The sequence below is a fragment of the Mya arenaria genome, chromosome 11 (genome assembly GCF_026914265.1).
Source record: "Mya arenaria isolate MELC-2E11 chromosome 11, ASM2691426v1".
NCBI lineage: Eukaryota > Metazoa > Mollusca > Bivalvia > Myida > Myidae > Mya > Mya arenaria.
The window spans coordinates 65159323-65177745 of record NC_069132.1 but is presented as its reverse complement, the minus strand read 5'-3'; the positions used below and the strand labels follow the sequence as shown (position 1 = coordinate 65177745).

The window sequence follows — 18423 nt, the reverse complement described above, 5'->3', positions numbered from 1 at the left end:
ACACTCAATGACATATTTAAAAGCAATGACGAACGTATAATGTGCACATGTTAACAGTTTAAAACAACTTATATTTCTGGTATGTGATATATTCTGAAAACAGTAAACTTACGCGTATAACTGCAGCCATATTTGTCTACTTTTGATCAGCTGTCTATGTAAAATGCGGCGCCGGTTTTTTATTATCGAATGTCGGGCCCCGATGTCATTTTCAAGATACTTTTTCGTGTCGTATACTCGATAGGTTTTTTTCGATAAAAATGGCCGAGGAGTTCCGAACGCGCATAACAAATCCTATTGGAAAAAAAAAATGTTCACGTTGTAATTGCTAGATAATTTGTTGGTTGTCTATTTATAAGTGTGTCATTTATGCAGGTTATAGCAAATATGTTTGTGCGATAGGGCTCGTAAGTTCATGTCGGTTTAGTTGTATTATATCTAGAAGGCTGATTTATGATTTATATGTAGGTTTGTGGGTGGTGGGGGGAGGGGTTAGAGAGACCTTCCCATATAACATTTATACTATACTTTGCCTGAAATGGTTCACTTTGGTGTATCTTATTTATTTAATTCTACGATATTAATATGTTACAGAGTAAACTTAGACAATGTTGCGTCCATTTTAACCCATTCGTCACTTGTATATCATACTATGCTCTTTAAAATGGCACATGGACATCATAGGCATACATGGTATTTTTTCAGGCGACCCCGTATGTGGCCCCGATTCCAGGCGGTGTCCACGACGGAACGGTTATACATGTGAAAGGAATAGCCGAAAGGCACCACAATGGGTGAGTACGAGGGTCGATCAGGGCCCGGTTCACAAAGCATCTATCTTAGTGATACTTTTCAACTTCTTACAATATCCACAAAAATACAGTCGAACCCCGTTGACTCAAACTCGCTTGGCTCGAATTCTTCGTTGGCTCGAGCTGGATGTTAAGGACCTATTTCTTTATACTCGGTTGGCTCGATTTTTCCGAGGCTCGAGGTATTTTCGCCGGTCGCTGGGAGTTCGAGCCAACGGAAGACAGAAGATTGAAATACATGTTCAGCCCATAATAATTAAGACATGTTAACTACGGCATTATTTGTTACTGTCGTTGACAAGAGCATTTAAAACCATGTGCTTTGTTTAAAACAATGCTCTCATTTTGTTTGTGTCTGTAAAGAGTACCTCCCTTTTCTGTTAGTGTACAAACATTATAAGTTTGTTTTTTTAAAGTTATATGTCAATTTTACATGAATATCGGCCCAGGCCTGAAAAAGTGTTACAGTACTTGACCTGTTGGTCCGAACATAACGTAGATTACAGAGGATGATTGTTTATCTGTACAGTCATTTGTACATACATGTTTATAATCAATCTATAAACGTTTATGATCTGCTACAACCACTATTTCCATTTATGTTCTTGTTTTGTTTAAAATTCTTTTTTTTAATTCATTATTTTCAAGTGTATTTTAAACACATAAATGCTGATATCAGATGGCATTATGAAAAAAACTACATGGCGGGCCAGAATTTTACGTTAGATGGGGCGTAACACAGGGGGAGTAACCTTTTGACTTGTGCCCCACCCTAAGAACCGAAATTTATTTGGTTAAAAGTGTGGGGATCGGGGGTTTTGGCGTTCTCCCCAAAGAAAAATGTAACAATTTCTAGTCCGAAATGGTGCATTTTGGGCGTATTTTATTTCTATTTTTCTCCTGTATTAAAATAAATAGTAAATTCGGATGATTTAATGGGGAGAGGCGCCGGGTGCTCCCCCCCCTCTGGAACCGCTGATGTCAGGTTATTAATATCTTGTTATATATTTTTTCCCAGGTTCCTGATAGCGCTCCAGTGCAGCTGCAGTATTGACCCGAGGAGCGAGAGTCCCTTTGTGTTCAACCCAAGGTTCACCGACAACCAGGTGCGAATGTTTATTCTGCAGTACATTACTGTTTTAATTTTTAAAAAAAGATTAAAGCTCTTTAAACTTTAATAAACATGAATAAAGTTTCTGAGTATTCATAATTCAATGATTCATTTTTGTCTCAAAATTAAAATTTATTTTTTACTGAAAAAGCAAAATGAACAAAATTGCCGGAGAAAATGAACAAATCAACCTTCTATTGATATTTCAACGGTTTCAAAGTTAAAAGTCATGTAAAAGAGTGTCACATTTAAAAAAAATCCGTATTTACAGATAAAAAACCGTGCTTACTTCTATCTACCTAAACATTTCCCCGATTTTACGTGCAGGTGATCAGGAACTCGCTGAGAGGCGGCTCGTGGGGAGCAGAGGAGCGGCACGGGGGTTTCCCCTTCAACCAGGGGTCGTCCTTCGACGTCGCAATTCACATCAAACAACAGCACTATTCCGTTAGTAAAAATGCTCAATTGTTGAAATGCTTTCTCCACAATAGTAAGACTTCAGTCTTTCAACACTCTACTAACCTAAATAATCAGCTTTTCGCTATTATTTTCATGACAAATACTGCAGAAAAATATGTAATGAGTGTGCCCCTTCATTGTCGGAAGGTACGCTACTTAATTCCGTTAAACTTCATTAATACCGTGGGGCAGTTGACCGACACAACCTCGTTTTAATAAAAATGCATGAGGTAGGGGAGACAACTTTTCTGCCAATAATTTCCCAAGTTGGATATTTTCAGTCAAATACCATGAAATGTCATTAGCCCCAGGGGCGTAGCTATCCCTCTATTTATGTGGACTCATTATTGTACTGGGGGTGGGGTGGGGGTGAGGGTGGGGACAAGCCCCCTCAAAAACATTGTGCAATCTGGGCGTTTTGATGTGCTTTCTTTAGTACCGGAATATGGACAGTTTTAGGATCATGTAGTCAAGTACGCATACTGCAACTTTGGCTGTTAGTTTTGTCAGAACCATGAGGATTCGGACGGGTACTCGCGTATAGGCAGCCTCGCGCCTGGCCTCCATGACCAAGTGGTCTTGACTGCTGTCAAAAAAACATTGTTCTGAATTGACGGACCTGTTCAAATCCGGCTTTAAAGTAAAATTACCGTCAAACACATAATTTTAACCAACCTATAACATCACAGGTACACGTGGACGGCCGCCATTTCTGTGACTACAGCCACCGGATGCCGAAGGAACGCGTGACGCACCTCACGTGTGAGCAAGGCATCCGCATCAAGGAGATCCGGTTTGAGGGAGGTTACCCACAACCGGTAAGTTATTGCTTCTTTACAGCAACCGGAAGGCATATCCATAACCATAATCATAAACTATACCCACATCCGGTAGGTTATTGCTTGTTTTCGACAACCGGAAGGCATATACATAACCATAATCATAAACTATACCCAGATCCGGTAGGTTATTGTTCGTTTTCAGCAACCGGAAGGCATATACATAACCATAATCATAACATATTTTGCCACTGAAGATTTGCTATGACTTTTGAAATGCATGACAAGGTTTTATACTGAATTCTTTTATCTCAGTTGTGACGGAAGCTGAAAGCTTGTAAGATCATTCCCGAGTCCGTCTCCTGGGCAGAAACCAGTACTGTGTCCTTTTTGAGACGCCATAAGGAAGTATCCCTTGTGGGGATTGAACCCACAACCTCTTGGCTCATGACGTATGGCTTACGGAAGTCATACACTGAGACATATAGATAAAGTTTGATGGAAGCAGAAGTTGTTTTCAGCCAGATTCCTTTTGTCATGCTAAAACATTATCAAAAGTTTAAATAAAAGCTCTAATGGAAATAATTATTTAAAAATGTAACAGGAAATATTCTACTTTGCCGAACTAGTTAAGGCTATGCACCAGTCAATTGTAACCACGACCCCCAAGTCCGCGAAATAGCGGGAACTTTGACTTTCGGTCCAGCCGATTCTCGGTAAGTCCTGGCCCTGCGGAGACAAACTGCTGATAAAATTCCCTCCAAATGCCCCCGCAACCCGGGGACATCTTAGTTACCCATACCCATTCCTCGCTATTATTGGCGCTAAAACAAAACGACCACATTCACTCGGCATTTGGGGCCACCTGGAGGGTAAAAAACGGCCCATTTCCCCCAAAATCTTTAGATATACCTGGGGTGGGGGCGTGGTTACAATTGACTGGTGCACAATATAATTCAAAATTATACATGTTCACATGCGAATGCCAATCGCCGTTGTTATGTGTTTATTCGTAAATATAAGTTTAATTACTCAATTTCAACAAAGTTTTTTTTTTAAATGAACCGTTGCCAACATAACTAATATGAAGGCCTCACTTTAAAAACGATCGCTCAAATTTGCATATAGGGATGTCATTGCTTTGAACATTATGGAGCGCCCATGTATTGGAACAGCCCGATGTCCCTTAGAACCTCTCCACTAGGGAGTGTAATGGGATGGCTCGAATAACAGTATGCATATCTCTAATATTTTCTTCTTTTAAAGCTGAACTCATGTTTTAAATTATTTGTCTTGAAACGAGCCAATTTTGCGAAAATCCATTTAAACCAATTATATAAGACTGCTGACAAAAAATCAGATCGTAGATTTTTAAATTTAAGTTCAAAAATTGATGTTTTATGCATTTTTCTTAAACCGTTAGAAACGGTTTAAGCCATTAAACATTAATTTTCGAGCGGAAATATGAAAATCTACGATCTGAATTTTTGTCAGCAATCTTTTATCATTGGTTTGCAGATATTTACGCAAAAAGTTGCTCTTTCCAAGACAAAAATTAAAAAAAAAAGTTGTTCAAATGGTCAATCTGTGAGAGTTGCAGCTTTTAAAGTATGCTAGATTTCATAGTGAAACATTGAGTAGTTAACGTCAAAGTTTATGAACAACTTGAAATCTATAGTGTTGAAATTACCACAGATCTAACCACCGCCTGTATTTTGCAACAATGTCTAGATAAACATTTTGAAATGCACTTTAATGATGATATTTATGATGATGAATTCAGAACATGTTAGGCTGTGAAGATTATATTTGAAAGTTATCTATCAAAGTAATCGACTTACCCTGTTTTTATCACAAAAGCGAATAGGTTATGAGGGTACGTGTTAAAACGAAGTGAGGGTCCGTTAAAACCTGATTGCGATTTGACACCTCTACCCCTTCCTTGCTAAAATGACTATCATAATTATCAGTTACTCTACATGGCGGTAAACTAATTAATTACAAGTGATACTGAAACAGCAACAGAAACTAGAAGGACACATTAAGTTGTCAAACATTTCAAGGGACTCGCTTGTTTTTTGTCCATTTTTTCCACGAATATGCACCTATAAAAACACTAATTTTGAAATTATTTTCCTCTTTGAAACCGAAATTGTCGTAAAAACAGTTGAAGCATCAATAAATATTTGGTTTAAAACTCACGCCGGTACAGTTAATGAAAAATTAGAAAGCTGTAGACCAAACCTCTCGCCAAAAAGGACTTATACACAAACATCAAACGGATCAATTAACCTTTCAACCTTTCGTTGAATCTTGTTACTCACGCTTTTCAAAGTCGTGGACTGCAAAGATAATATTTGAGCATATATATCGAAATTTGTAAATGGTCCCAGCTGTCAGTATCATAGTTTTAACACTTCTAATGATTTGCCACACTTGATTTCGTAATCCAAAAAGTGTATTTTACAAAAAAAGGTTTGCACCCTTTCCTCAGAACCGAAATGGATTTGGTTTAAAATCTTTCCAGGGGGTTAGGCTACTCATCTTAGAAAATTGTATCAATTTCCAGTCCGAAATGGTGCCTACTGGGTGTATTTTATTACTTCTTTCTTCTATATTTTAATAAAAAGTAAACTTGGACAATCTAAGGGGGCGATTCGCTAGTGCAGACAGACTTCACATGCATTAACACAGGTTTTTCAATAACCTTCGGGGCTACCACTTTAGAACGGTCTGACAACCAGGAGTTTTATTTTAGAATATAAATGCAATTAGAGAAGCCGGTCGGCTTCATTATAAGGAAAAAACCTTTTATAATATGTTAAAAGTGTTAAACTATTTTAAACCAAGATTTTTAACATGTTTGACTATAATAGATATCGCATTGTCCCTGTATTATCCCAATGTGATAACGTTAACATATCGTCACCTTAGTGCAATAACTCAATATCTGCTTCTATTTCTATATGCAGTTACTGAGTTATTACACTAAGGTGACGATATAGTACTTGCATTAATAGTACATACTCATGGCCTATATTTGAAATATTGGACGACCAGGTCAATACTCAATAGGTCAACGCTCGTTGACCCTTCGTTTTATCAAGTCAAGTCAAGTCAAGTCAAGTCAATATTTGTTTATTGTCGGATTCTATATATAATTCGCCAACAGACCCTATTTCGCCAATAAAACAAATAAAACTAACTTAAAATACATCTTTCTTGCCCTTACCATTTTGTGCACTTTATTTAAACAAACACCAAACCACGTTTAAAGCAGAAATATGATAGGGTTTTTAGTACTGCGTTTAGATCCGGGAGGTTGTATTCGACTTGTGCCTCGTGAAATCCGAATCTGCAAAAATCAACGAGAGTCGAATACGACATTCTGAATCAAAACGCAGTACTAATAACCCTTTTATAATATACATTACTGGTTAGATCACTTAAAAGCCACATGTTTTCATTATAAATGTTATTTAAGGACGCACTATTTTGTTTTATGACGTCATTTTAACATTGCGCAATGATAAAGGTTATGACGTGACGTCACAAGAGTGGAATATGGCAGTATTGCACTGGAGTGGAATACGGACTACCGTATTTTGCGATATGTATTGCGTGTTGATTTATGATAGGCATATAATAAAGCTTATTATGCGTTACTTTCATTTGCTTGATTCATTTTATGTTCTTCGAAAGTTTTTATGCACTATGAAATCAACTAAATCTTAAATAACGATATATCTTACTGATACTGCCACCTCACTTGAAAAAAACCTCACACCATAAGGTAATAAGTTCTAAACAAAACTATGGAAATAATATCTTTAAATTAGAAGGTTTCTGTTGTTCAAACTTTCGATAATTCATTGTCAGTGTATAATGTTTAATTCAACATTTTAGACATTTTTTTATTTATATGAAGACTTTTGAATTATATGGCTCATGATATCATCGAAAATAAACCTTATGTTATCATGATATCATCGAAAATAAACCTTATGTTATGTGATATCTCCACTGTCTCAAAATGAATGTGTATAATGTATAGTGTATAATTACAACTTTGAGCAGGCGCGAGTAAATGCTTAAATCCTATTGGATAAGACAACCCATGTGATATTCATTCATTTCTCCATGAAGCATTCGTGTAAACAAATCAGCTTATTAATATTCATAACCGGGCTACTTTCTATTTACAACCCATGACGTCAAGTAATAGTAGGAAGTTGTTTACATGTGTATTTTCCTTCTTAAAAAATTTGGGTTAAAAAAAGCAACAATTGAACAAAAACCTTTTAAAATTGTTGATCTTGTATTGTATTTTTTTATTATAAATGATAATAACTTGATTGCGGAGAACTGGAAGCTGAAAGTTCGTCTGCAGCAGAGAGTAAACATGGCGGATGATATGTCAGATTTCGACTTGTTTAAAGATCTTTTTGTTAGTTTCGAGTTGTTTTTGCCGAAATTGAGTGAGAAAACTGCTACTGTTGTGATTTCTCACGAAATTGAAGAACTGATGAACATTTTATTAGATGATTTGTCTGAAGTTACAAATAAAAATGAAAGAGAAGATGAAAGTTAAGATCTAGGTCATAATGAAACTAATGACATGCCGACAATTCATGAATATAAACAACAGGGCAGTAAAAGATATTGTCTTAGGCAAGGAAAAATGGAAGATACATTTCAGAGTTTAAACAAGTCACCTTTATGTAAATATCTTACGTGAAAAGAACTGTTAATGCAAATTTGGTGCAATTTCTCCGACACTTCATACAAAACGCACAAAAAAATGCTCAATTCTTAAATACATACTGTAACATGTTTTGTTTTGACTATACTTAGGTCATTTGATAATGCCTTTATTATGAATAAATCTTGAATCTCGATAGTGATCAAAGGGGACTAAATGTCGCAGAACATTTGAAAATAATTATCTACTGTAGTGCCTTCCCTTTAATATTTAAATAACAATGAAACGCAGAGGTATACATTTTGTAAAGGTTAAATCCTACCATTATAAGTGCCTATACATTTCTAAAAATGAAATAAAAAGTTGTTAAAATAAACATCTTTGACCAAAATTTAATATAATTCCGAGCGAAAGAAGACTATGACAGCCATACATATTCTTAAAATACAACATGTCATTTGAAGCCAATACAGGGGTTATTCCTAAGAAAAATATCTCCAGTTGAAAAATAAAACTTTAAAATCCACATTGTCCGACTTGAAAAGCTATCCGAATTAAAACAACTTGAGCAGCAGTCAATGTTTTCATCTCCACGGGTTCACAAAGGGATGTAGCAAGGATACAAAGTTCAGGAATACTTCTCACAATTTAAAAAAAAATGACATTATCTTATCCCCAGTGTAACAATATATCAATATTTGTTACCATCCGCATTTCATATAGAGATATGGTAATGATGACGTCATTACTTAAGGGCCTTCCACATTGCAAAAGTGGGTGGGGAAGGCCATAAATTTAATGAAAAGTTCATGTTTTACCAAGTTTTGAGGAAACATCTTTTTTCATGTGTTACAGTATAATAAACTTTTGCAAAATATTTCGGGGTAATATGGAATTGAGCAATTTTTACGAAAGAAGCTTTTATCAGTTTTTGGTTCAAAAAGCATTTGCATATTTTCGGAAAAGTCTGCCGGCAATATAAAAATATTATTGTGTGAAAATGCTCCAAACTACCAAATTAACCATGTCTTGCGGATTCTTGATGATAACGGTTCAATAAGAAAGATATTCAAGAAAATAATACAAAACCGTGGATTAAATTCATGTCCAGGTCACAAAAAGGCAACAATCTTACTCAAAACACTTACAATCACATCAAAGCCGCAATACATTCTTGATGTGGTAGTCCTGACGATTCTGAAACAGACATAATAATTTGGTGTAAAGACATTTCCGTAAAAATGTAAATGCAAATCCTAATGTAAATCTGATAAAATCTCATTCAATTAAAGTTGCCCAACTCCTTATTACACCTACCCATGTTGCACGGATGTTTGCAAAAGACTGAAATTCAAAACTTAATATATTTTATTTTATTTTTTAAATATTTCTGTTGTGGTCAGTCAACTCACTTTTACACTATTGAAGGCCTTTAAACTACTAATTTAGTAACCAAGTCATCTTAATTTGGATGTTTTTTGTATTAGAGGTATGAAAAATATGAATGTTAAATGCGGCTAATTATCAGTAAAAACTTTTTTCAGGACCACTTACAGGGTATATGCTGTAAAATTAAAAGTGTGTGTGTTTCAAATACTGTATAACCAAGCATGTTGTTGATAAAATGCTGCAATGTTTTGTTGTTGTTGTTTGTTTGTTTTTTCATCTTTTTTTATTTTGTTATAAAAATACGACCATAAAAAAGCACACACAAAAACAATAACAACATTTATACCTTGGATAGGTATTGCACTGTCAAAATTTCACTTAAAACTCTTTCATTGGAAATGTGATGAGTACCAAAAGTGAGATTCAAAAATACCAATATCCTCTATATTTGTATGCGAAGTCAAAGAAATATTCAAAAACCTTATTTTTGCTGTAGGCAAAACACACAATAAGTCGTTTTGTTGTTACAGGGTCATCACGGCCACCACCCTCCCCACCATGGACACCACCCGCCCCAGCATGGGTCGGGAAATATTGGGGCAGCTTTCGGAAAGTTTGTAGGAGGAGTTCTTAATGAAATGGCCCATGCTGGCCAGAACAATGTATGTTATAAGTGACCGCTGTCAACGAGTTGGCACATTTATCCCGACTATCGACACCTCACATGTCAATAACAATTTCTGCTAATACATTTGCATTACCAAGACTGTTGCACGTATAAAATATTTATGTAGCTATCCCTCCTGACATTTTCCAATCAACGTAGCCTTTCCATTGGGTCATCTCTGACGCTTCATGTCCTCCTACAAACTTTACTTTATATACACTCTTCGCACTATTTTTGTTCATTTAGCACAAATGATATGGAAACAAGCTAAAGGCTGTCAAACAGACCTTCTTGTAAACTATAGAAAGCATAGGCATTATTTTGGCTAATACAAGGATATAGAACGTAGGGTCATATTCAGAAAAAAAGAAGTCTTAAAACGCCTTTTCAGAAAGTGTTCAATGTTAAAAAATACAATGAAATATTAATGGTGTAGATGGTTGTATTTAATTTTTCCATTGGGCCTTTATATTTTTGTGTTGTTCTTCTGTCAACTAATAACAGCAATGTTAGATCGGTCATGCACAACTCAAACATATGAAATCTAATCAGTTTTGAGAATTTGACAATAATTCTTATTCTTACATTTCGCAAATATACTATTTTTTTAACAATATATTGGCTCAAAAAGTATAAACATATGAAAAGAAGTACGGATCTGAACAAAAAGTTTTAAACAATTAAAAACTAGGTAAGAGAAGTCCGCTTGACAGCCTAAAGCAACCATGTATGGAATTTGTATATAAACTATATTTAAAATGTTTCAGCTTCAGTTTTTACCATGTGTTAACCTTGTGTTAACAACGTGACATACTTGTTGCAAAGTTATAACAATATTTTCATTTAATTGTTCACATCAATATACGGTCTTTTTCAGACTCCCTCCTTCCCTGGGTCGGGACCAATTTACAACCCGGTATGTGAACTAGTTTGTTATAATGCATATAAAACCATTACATAACGGTCAACTTTTCACTCTCTATCATCACCAGTGACCTACGATGTATGTAGTGCTTGACTCAAGGTCACAGACTGTCACATTGCACTCTCTACCACTGCCAGTGACCTACATTGTATGTAGTGCTTGACTCAAGGTCACGGATAGTCGCATTGCATTACTTTACGTGTTCACGATGACACAGAAAATAACTATGTGCAGCCTGAGTAAAGTCATGAAAATGTTATGTCACCTTTTTCACTCACATTTGTTGAGACACGTGATTTTCCTTGACTTATATTTACTGAAATACGTGAATTGTCTTGACCTTCAGTTAATGCGACAACTAGTCATTGCACGCGTACGTCTTTCATACATTTATCAATCATAAAAATGCATGATTTTAACACGAGTCACTGTATTTAAACTAAAGAATCCGATACAGATATTAAATTATTTGATACGAATTATATAGTTTAAATACAGTGACTCATATTAAAATCGTGCATTTTTATGATTGATAAAAAAATCTACATTGCATCGTCTTTAATATTTACCTCATTTTTTCCATCTTGTACATGACTATGAGAGAATAGGCGTGTAGATTTTCACGAGTACATTTATTACATTTTTATTATTTATTTGTCTGTGACAGCCTGTTCCGTTTGTCCACCACCTTGGCGGCCTATACCCGAACAAGATGATCGTCATCAGCGGCATTCCCCACCCCGGTGCAAGCAGGTATGCACATATAGTTAATGGAGTTGATTTTGGTAACTTATTATTTTTTTATTTTGAAATGTGAACATATGTGAATGAAGCATTTAAAGTCGGATTTTTCTTGTGGCAATTAATGTTATTTTCTAATTGTTTTGAATGCTACACTAGTAATACAATATTAAAAACAAACTCGGAGGAGACTTATATTTTAAAGTTTGTCATAATAGATAAGTGCTGGGACAAGGGTGAAATTAGGCCCACACAAACATAGTTTGAGCCCCCAGTAGACTCATATTCAAGTGAGATATTTAGATGCGTGTGTTGCCTGGTGTTTGTATTTGTGTCTGTGGTGTTTATACGTTCATGTCTTTGGTTCATTTAGGATCTTGACGTGTGCATCTTAACAAGGCTTATTTTTTAGTTCTTGACTGCTGGGCTTGTCTTGTATTTTTATGGTAAATAACTTATTATCGATTCTGGAAGGATGTTAATGAAGCAATTGAAAGTAAGTTTGTTCTTGTGGTAATACATACAATATTATAATTTTCTGATTTTCTGTGAAATTCAAAAGGTAAATCGAATTATTCAAAAACTTAAGATGGAGAAAAAAGTGAATTTGATGCACTTCTTACATGCAATAATACAATTAAAAATACGGCGACAAGCCAAGTAGTCGAAAAATGAAAAATAAAATAGTTAAGGGACACAATGTAAGATCCATAATGTCAATGAACTAAAGACACAAACATACTTACATCATATTCACAAATCCAAACATCAAAAACAAACTAACACCACATACCCAAACACATTAAATCCTCTAATGTAAGTTCAAACGTATTAGCAGCGACATTCTTTCTCTTATGCCAGGAACAAAATAAACGACTCAAATGGTATTGACATAGAACAATGTTTACTGTTAGAAATCTGTTAGGAGTGAGTTTTGCATGAAGTCTCAAATATCAAAAAAATACGTTTTAAACGGGTAAATAATGTTAATAGTGTTTATCTAGGTTCAGTGTTAACTTTCAAAATGGCTCCGACATCGCCTTTCACCTCGACGTCAGGTTTAATTTCGGCAATTCGCACAACGTTGTCGTACGGAACCATATGAGCCATCATTGTTGGGGCTCAGAAGAAAGGGACCTTGCATGGTTCCCGTTTAGCCCTGACGCGTGGTTTGAAATGATGATTATGGTCGAAATGTCATCGTACAAGGTACTCCACAGCACGGCCGTATTCTAGATTTGTGGTGTAAATAAAAGACCAGATAGAAGGCGAAAATGGCACGCCTTCTGATATTTATTGTCTTTGTGTAAATAATACCTTACGCTACCCTAACCCTAACCAACCCTAACCCAAGTGGCATGTATGATTAACTTCGCCTACGTCAGCTACTTGATATTATTTTGATTTTACGCCTCTAGCTTACTTAGTTAGACTAACAGTCTGCGCAACTCGCAAGCAATGTTAGCATGTAATGTGTGTTAGACTTGTAGAATATAACTAAAACCTTCGATATAATCAAACCTTCAATTATTTATTAAATATATTGTTATGAAATTTCGCATACATATTCCTTATCTGAATGCGAGCATCTTGCGCTTGTTTTTGTACCATTGTTCAATATGAACGAACAAAAACTAAACACTAGGATGTCCGTTTAATAAAAGTCCGAAGTATCCATCAAAGTCAAAGCTTTTACAAACGGCGCCTTGTAGCAAGTGGCATATAAAACTGGACTATATGGTTGCCACTGTCATCTTAACGTATTGATGTCGATACAATTAAGACGACCAGGGCACAAAAAGGTATGCTTTGTTTCAGGAAAAAGGGCACTTACTTTAAAGGTGTAATATAAACTTATGACTTTATTGCTCGCAAAGTGGAGCAACCGCAATAACCTTTGGTGTGACAGCATTTTATAGCTGCAATTTCCAAAACAGCAAACGTCAAATCCTTAAACGCCCTCCGCGTGCTCCGTGACATCTGATATTCAAACACAATATATTGTTAATCATCAATGTCATACGTCGTCCTAGGTTTACAGTGTATATCCAACATGGGAGCCACCACGAGCCGCACGAGATTGCTATGTGCGTTGATGCTCGCTTCTGGTTTAACAACGAGAGCAATTCTGTCGTGCGTAACCATAAGCAGGGTGGATGGGGATCAGAGGAGAGGACTATTCCATTTTTCCCGTTTGCTCAGAATGCCCCATTTGAAATGATTATCTTGGTTGAGCACCATCAGTTTAAGGTACAGAGAAGGTTTGGTTCACCAAGACCCTAGAACCAGGCACTGCTAGATTAATAGCTTCTTGGTGTCTATAGCACACAATGTATCTCCTTGTACACACAATGTATCTCCTCTTACATATTCAAATAAAGAAAACGGTTAAAGTATGTAATAATAAGGTATTTAACTGCATTTTTTTTAAATGCAACTTCTATCCACTGCCCAGTCCCCAATCTCTATCAAAACCCAGCACACACACACACACAAGTGTTTTTGAACCTAACCTGATTGAGCTATAAAGCACCTACAATTTTTGTAAAAACCAAGTATTTTGCAAATTACTTAGGATGGACACAGGTAAAATTTTAAAGAAATAGCGCCAAATTTTGGTAATAAATATTTAAGACGATAAAACAAGTATATTTAGGACAGAAAATATGGTTTAGTCACTGTTAAAAGATAGCTGAGATATTTGAGCATACGGGCATTTTAACTGTAGGTGAACCTGGCTGTTCAATGTAACACCATTTTGCAATGTCAACTGGAAACAGATTTTATGATTTTCTCCGCTGTGGCACATGGAAGAAACATGAACCTAAGTTGTAAAGCTTCAGTTCCAGGCAGGAATATTACTATTGTGTCCTAGCCAGTAACACTGGCCATTTAATTGGCAATGGAGAATGAGCAATTATGTTTCTATAAAAATGGTTTGAGCAGAGTATCTTGTTCGTAAATATGTGTGTCATGATGCATACAATTAAAATTGAAATCTGAGTGAAAAAATGTAAGATTTGTCTTAAGGAACCACTTTCCCGGGGAAATTTGAAAAGAGCTGATTTTATGGAAAAGAACACTTCGACATTGCAAAATATTCAAAGTATAATGTAAAATGGCATGGATGCTCTTCAATATCTGTTTGTTAGAATAGTATTTTATTTTGCATGCAAATCAAAAATGAATTATATACACTTTAGACAATTGGCTCAACATATCTCAATTGTGGACATCAATTTGAATATTGGAAAGTTTACGTCTAGAGAGTTTTTTTTTTAAAAAACCCGCTGAGATATGATATAAGAGTTTATAGGCTATTCATATTTTTCTTTGAAGTTTAGATTTTTTTCATGGAAGGATAAAACGTTTATAGAAGTATTCATACTTATTCCGCTGTCATTTTGTACATTTAAGTAACATGAGATTATCTTTTCATGCTATGTGTTTTTGAAAAAGAATAATTTATACAAAAGGCCATTCTAATACCAAAATTTATAGGCAGTAGAAATAGTTATTAAGGCATGTCAAAACTGGTTACCCTGCACACTATATACAGTATCCATCACACCAAAACATGCTGACATTTGCTTTATATATCTGCATATGTAGACCATATATCCTGCAACTGCATGTCCAACAGTCTGCTTAACAAACTCAACGTAAATTAACCCAGGGGTCGTATTCAATATCGTTCTTATCCTTGTCCTTCGACACACCCCAATGATTCCATTGGTCAGTTATTTATACAGTCCAATCAAAACGCTCAGATTCTACTCTAAAGTTCAAGTCAACTCAAAGTAAGATATTGAATACGGGCCCTTTTGAACATATACAAGCGGAAAAAAGAAACAGCATACACAATAATAACGTTTCTGAAATATCAATAGAATTATATGTTTTAAAGGTGAAATCATTCTGAAAATTGTCTCGTTATTGTGAGGAAGTACCTCTTTGTATCACAGTATATAATTATTGTATGGCAGCATGTGTGACATTGATATTGTAAGCCCGAGAGCAGAATGTCACCCGAGGCGTTAGCATTCTCTTTCGAGGGTTGACAATATCAATGTCACACATGCTGCCATATGATATTTATTTTATTATACCGAACAAAATTAAGTTCATAAAAAGTTTTTAATTCATTTAACTTAACAAGGGAAACAAAATATAAAATAATAAAATGATTATATCTAGAACAAAATTCCACCGTTAATTATTCTAAAATTCCTTCAAAATCTGACAGTTCCTGTCGTCTGATGTTTTTGTGTATACTTTGAATAGTGACGTCACTGCTGTATGTGTATAAGGGAGGCAATCACGTCATGATTTAGCTAAAATATTATAGCAGTTATTTGCCCTTATATGACATTCAAAATGTCACTGCGGTCACATGACCTGACAGTGAATTTTCGCTTGGTCACGTGTCAAAAAGGTTGAAAATGTTTCTTATCGTCAAAATATCTCTTTTTAATTAATGAGATTTTACCATTGTAGACAAAAGTGGGGTATAATAATAACGTTTATGTATCAAACTACTGAGGTAAAGAGCATGAAATCATCGAAATACTTGACGTTGTTTTCGATGCATGGCGTGTTATGCGCAGTTTCTTTTTTCCGGTAGTACAGATTGCAAAATATCCTTTGTTGTACTCTTTTTAAAACAAACTTTGGTTATGCATCTAAACATTCGACACAATTATGGTCAATTATAATGACGACCACTTCTTAGCTTTGCATAACACGCATCAGAAAAGCATTTATTAATAGCTTCAACTTCGAAAATTCAGAGGTCCTCGGACATTTTTATCGAAAACAACCTCTGATGTATATGGACGGTCTACGATATCAGAAATCGGTACACTTTAAATACACTGCAAGTAGATCGCGTAGTATTTTCAATTTAGCAGTTAAACCTTATGACTTATCTCTTGGGAATCTTAATTATGTTTGCAATAATACACTTTATTGGCAATCAGTTTAAACTTAGATATTTATACAAATACAATCCAAAACACTACATTTGATTAATAATATAATAAATAAAACACAACCAACTACTTATACTGATATACCGGCATACATCCGAGATTGTTTTCAATAAGATGGCCGAGGTACTCCAAATGCCACTATCATAACTTTCTTGTTGTAGCGTTGTATTGTTCAAGCTCTTAGTACCTAAAGTCAATCAGTAACTTTATTTTAGCATTGTTTAATGAAACTTTAAGCTTAAACTTAATCAAATTTTCAAGGTTTTCAGACAGTATAAATATTATTATTTATATAATAATATCCAAGTTTTACATTTTAAAAGCTTTGATGTATAATTTTGTTTATAGATTATAAACTGTTATTTCAAGTCAAGAAAAACTGTGGTATTCTGTTATATTAAAGTATTCTCTAACTATAATATATACATTACATTGCATAGAATCTCCATGGAATGAGATCAGATGCTGTCGAAATCCGTTGGCTCGAATTCCTCGTTGGCTCGAACTAGATGTTAAGGACCGATTTCATATATATTAATGGTGAACAATCCCGCTTGGGTCTAATTTACCGAGGCTCGAGGTATTTTCGCCGGTCCCTGGGAGTTCGAGCAAACGGGGTTCCACTGTACCTAAATGTTGTTGGTCGCATGTCCATTGACTCTGTACCTCGTTAACAACCATGGTATTTTTCGTTCATTGTCTTACTGCTTCACAAGGTTGCTGTGAACAACCAGCATTTGATGGAGTTCCGCCATCGTATCCAGCCATTGGGCCGCTTCGACACCCTCCGTATTGACGGAGACCTTCGCCTGACACAGGTCCGTTTCCAGGGATAAACAGTTCCTGTTGGTGTGACGTTAACATCGATATAAATGACTTCAATCAACGGGTGTGACGTCATTTTAAATACAAGATAAGAATTTATGTCAGGACACATACAAAGACATTGTTTTCATAATATATTTGATGTATTTTGTTTTCCATATAATCACATTGATTGTTTGCACACCTACTGATTTGACATAGTATGAAACCACCATTACAGAGCTTAGTATAAGTAAACAACTTGTTTGTTTTGTTTATGCCTCTTTTGAAAAGTAATTGGCACTTCGTGTTTAGTTTTAATTGGAGATAATTATAGTTGTTTGTGTTAATTTCATTCTTTAACTGACTTTATAATGTTTTGAATATGGCAAGAATTGTATAAACAACAAAAAAGAGTTTTCAAAACTGTAACTTGTAAGGTGATTTATTTGGCAGTATATAAACATAAGTCATTGCATGTATGTGAAATATGTCAAACACTGGTTTATTCCAAATAAAAGCGTTATCTATAGTGAACTCTTTCTTTTTTGTTGAATGCTGTATATGTGTAACATAACATATGTAGTACACACTGTAAGAAAAATCTTAATATGTTTATAAATATTACTTTAAAACAATCATACGATGCATTACGTGTTTGGCAATGAAATCAAACGATGCATTACGTGTTTGGCAATGAAATCAAACGATGCATTACGTGTTTGGCAATGAAATCAAACGATGCAATACGTGTTTTTTAATGAAACCACACGATACATTTCGTGTTTTGCAATGAAATCAAACGATGCAATACGTGTTTTTTAATGAAACCACACGATACATTTCGTGTTTTGCAATGAAATCAAACGACGCATTTTGTGTTCAGCAATGAAATCACACGATGTATTACGTTTTTCGCAATAAAATCACACGATGTATTACGTCATTCGCAATGAAATCGGACTATGTATTACATGTTTCGCAATGAAATCTCACGATGCATTACGTGTTAAGCAATAATATCCCACGATGTATTACGTGTT

At 35.1% G+C, this 18423-nt stretch overlaps 1 protein-coding gene across 4 annotated transcripts in view; it reads left to right on the top strand.

The window, feature by feature from the left end:
• The window catches only part of LOC128208767 (galectin-4-like), a 19276-nt gene extending 1364 nt beyond the window's left edge, over positions 1-17912 (top strand). The window contains exons 2-10 of one of the 4 annotated variants that reach the window (XM_052912350.1): positions 706-794; positions 1831-1918; positions 2251-2370; positions 3072-3200; positions 9783-9914; positions 10797-10835; positions 11512-11597; positions 13619-13835; positions 17293-17912. In XM_052912350.1, coding sequence (XP_052768310.1) covers positions 706-794; positions 1831-1918; positions 2251-2370; positions 3072-3200; positions 9783-9914; positions 10797-10835; positions 11512-11597; positions 13619-13835; positions 17293-17412 — 1020 coding nt within the window. In that variant the 3' untranslated portion in view covers positions 17413-17912. Of the gene's footprint in view, positions 1-705; positions 795-1830; positions 1919-2250; positions 2371-3071; positions 3201-9782; positions 9915-10796; positions 10836-11511; positions 11598-12589; positions 12795-13618; positions 13836-17292 lie in introns of all 4 variants that reach the window. The other 3 variants (XM_052912351.1, XM_052912352.1, XM_052912353.1) reach the window with 3 other exon arrangements.
• The last annotated feature ends 511 nt before the right edge of the window (positions 17913-18423 follow it).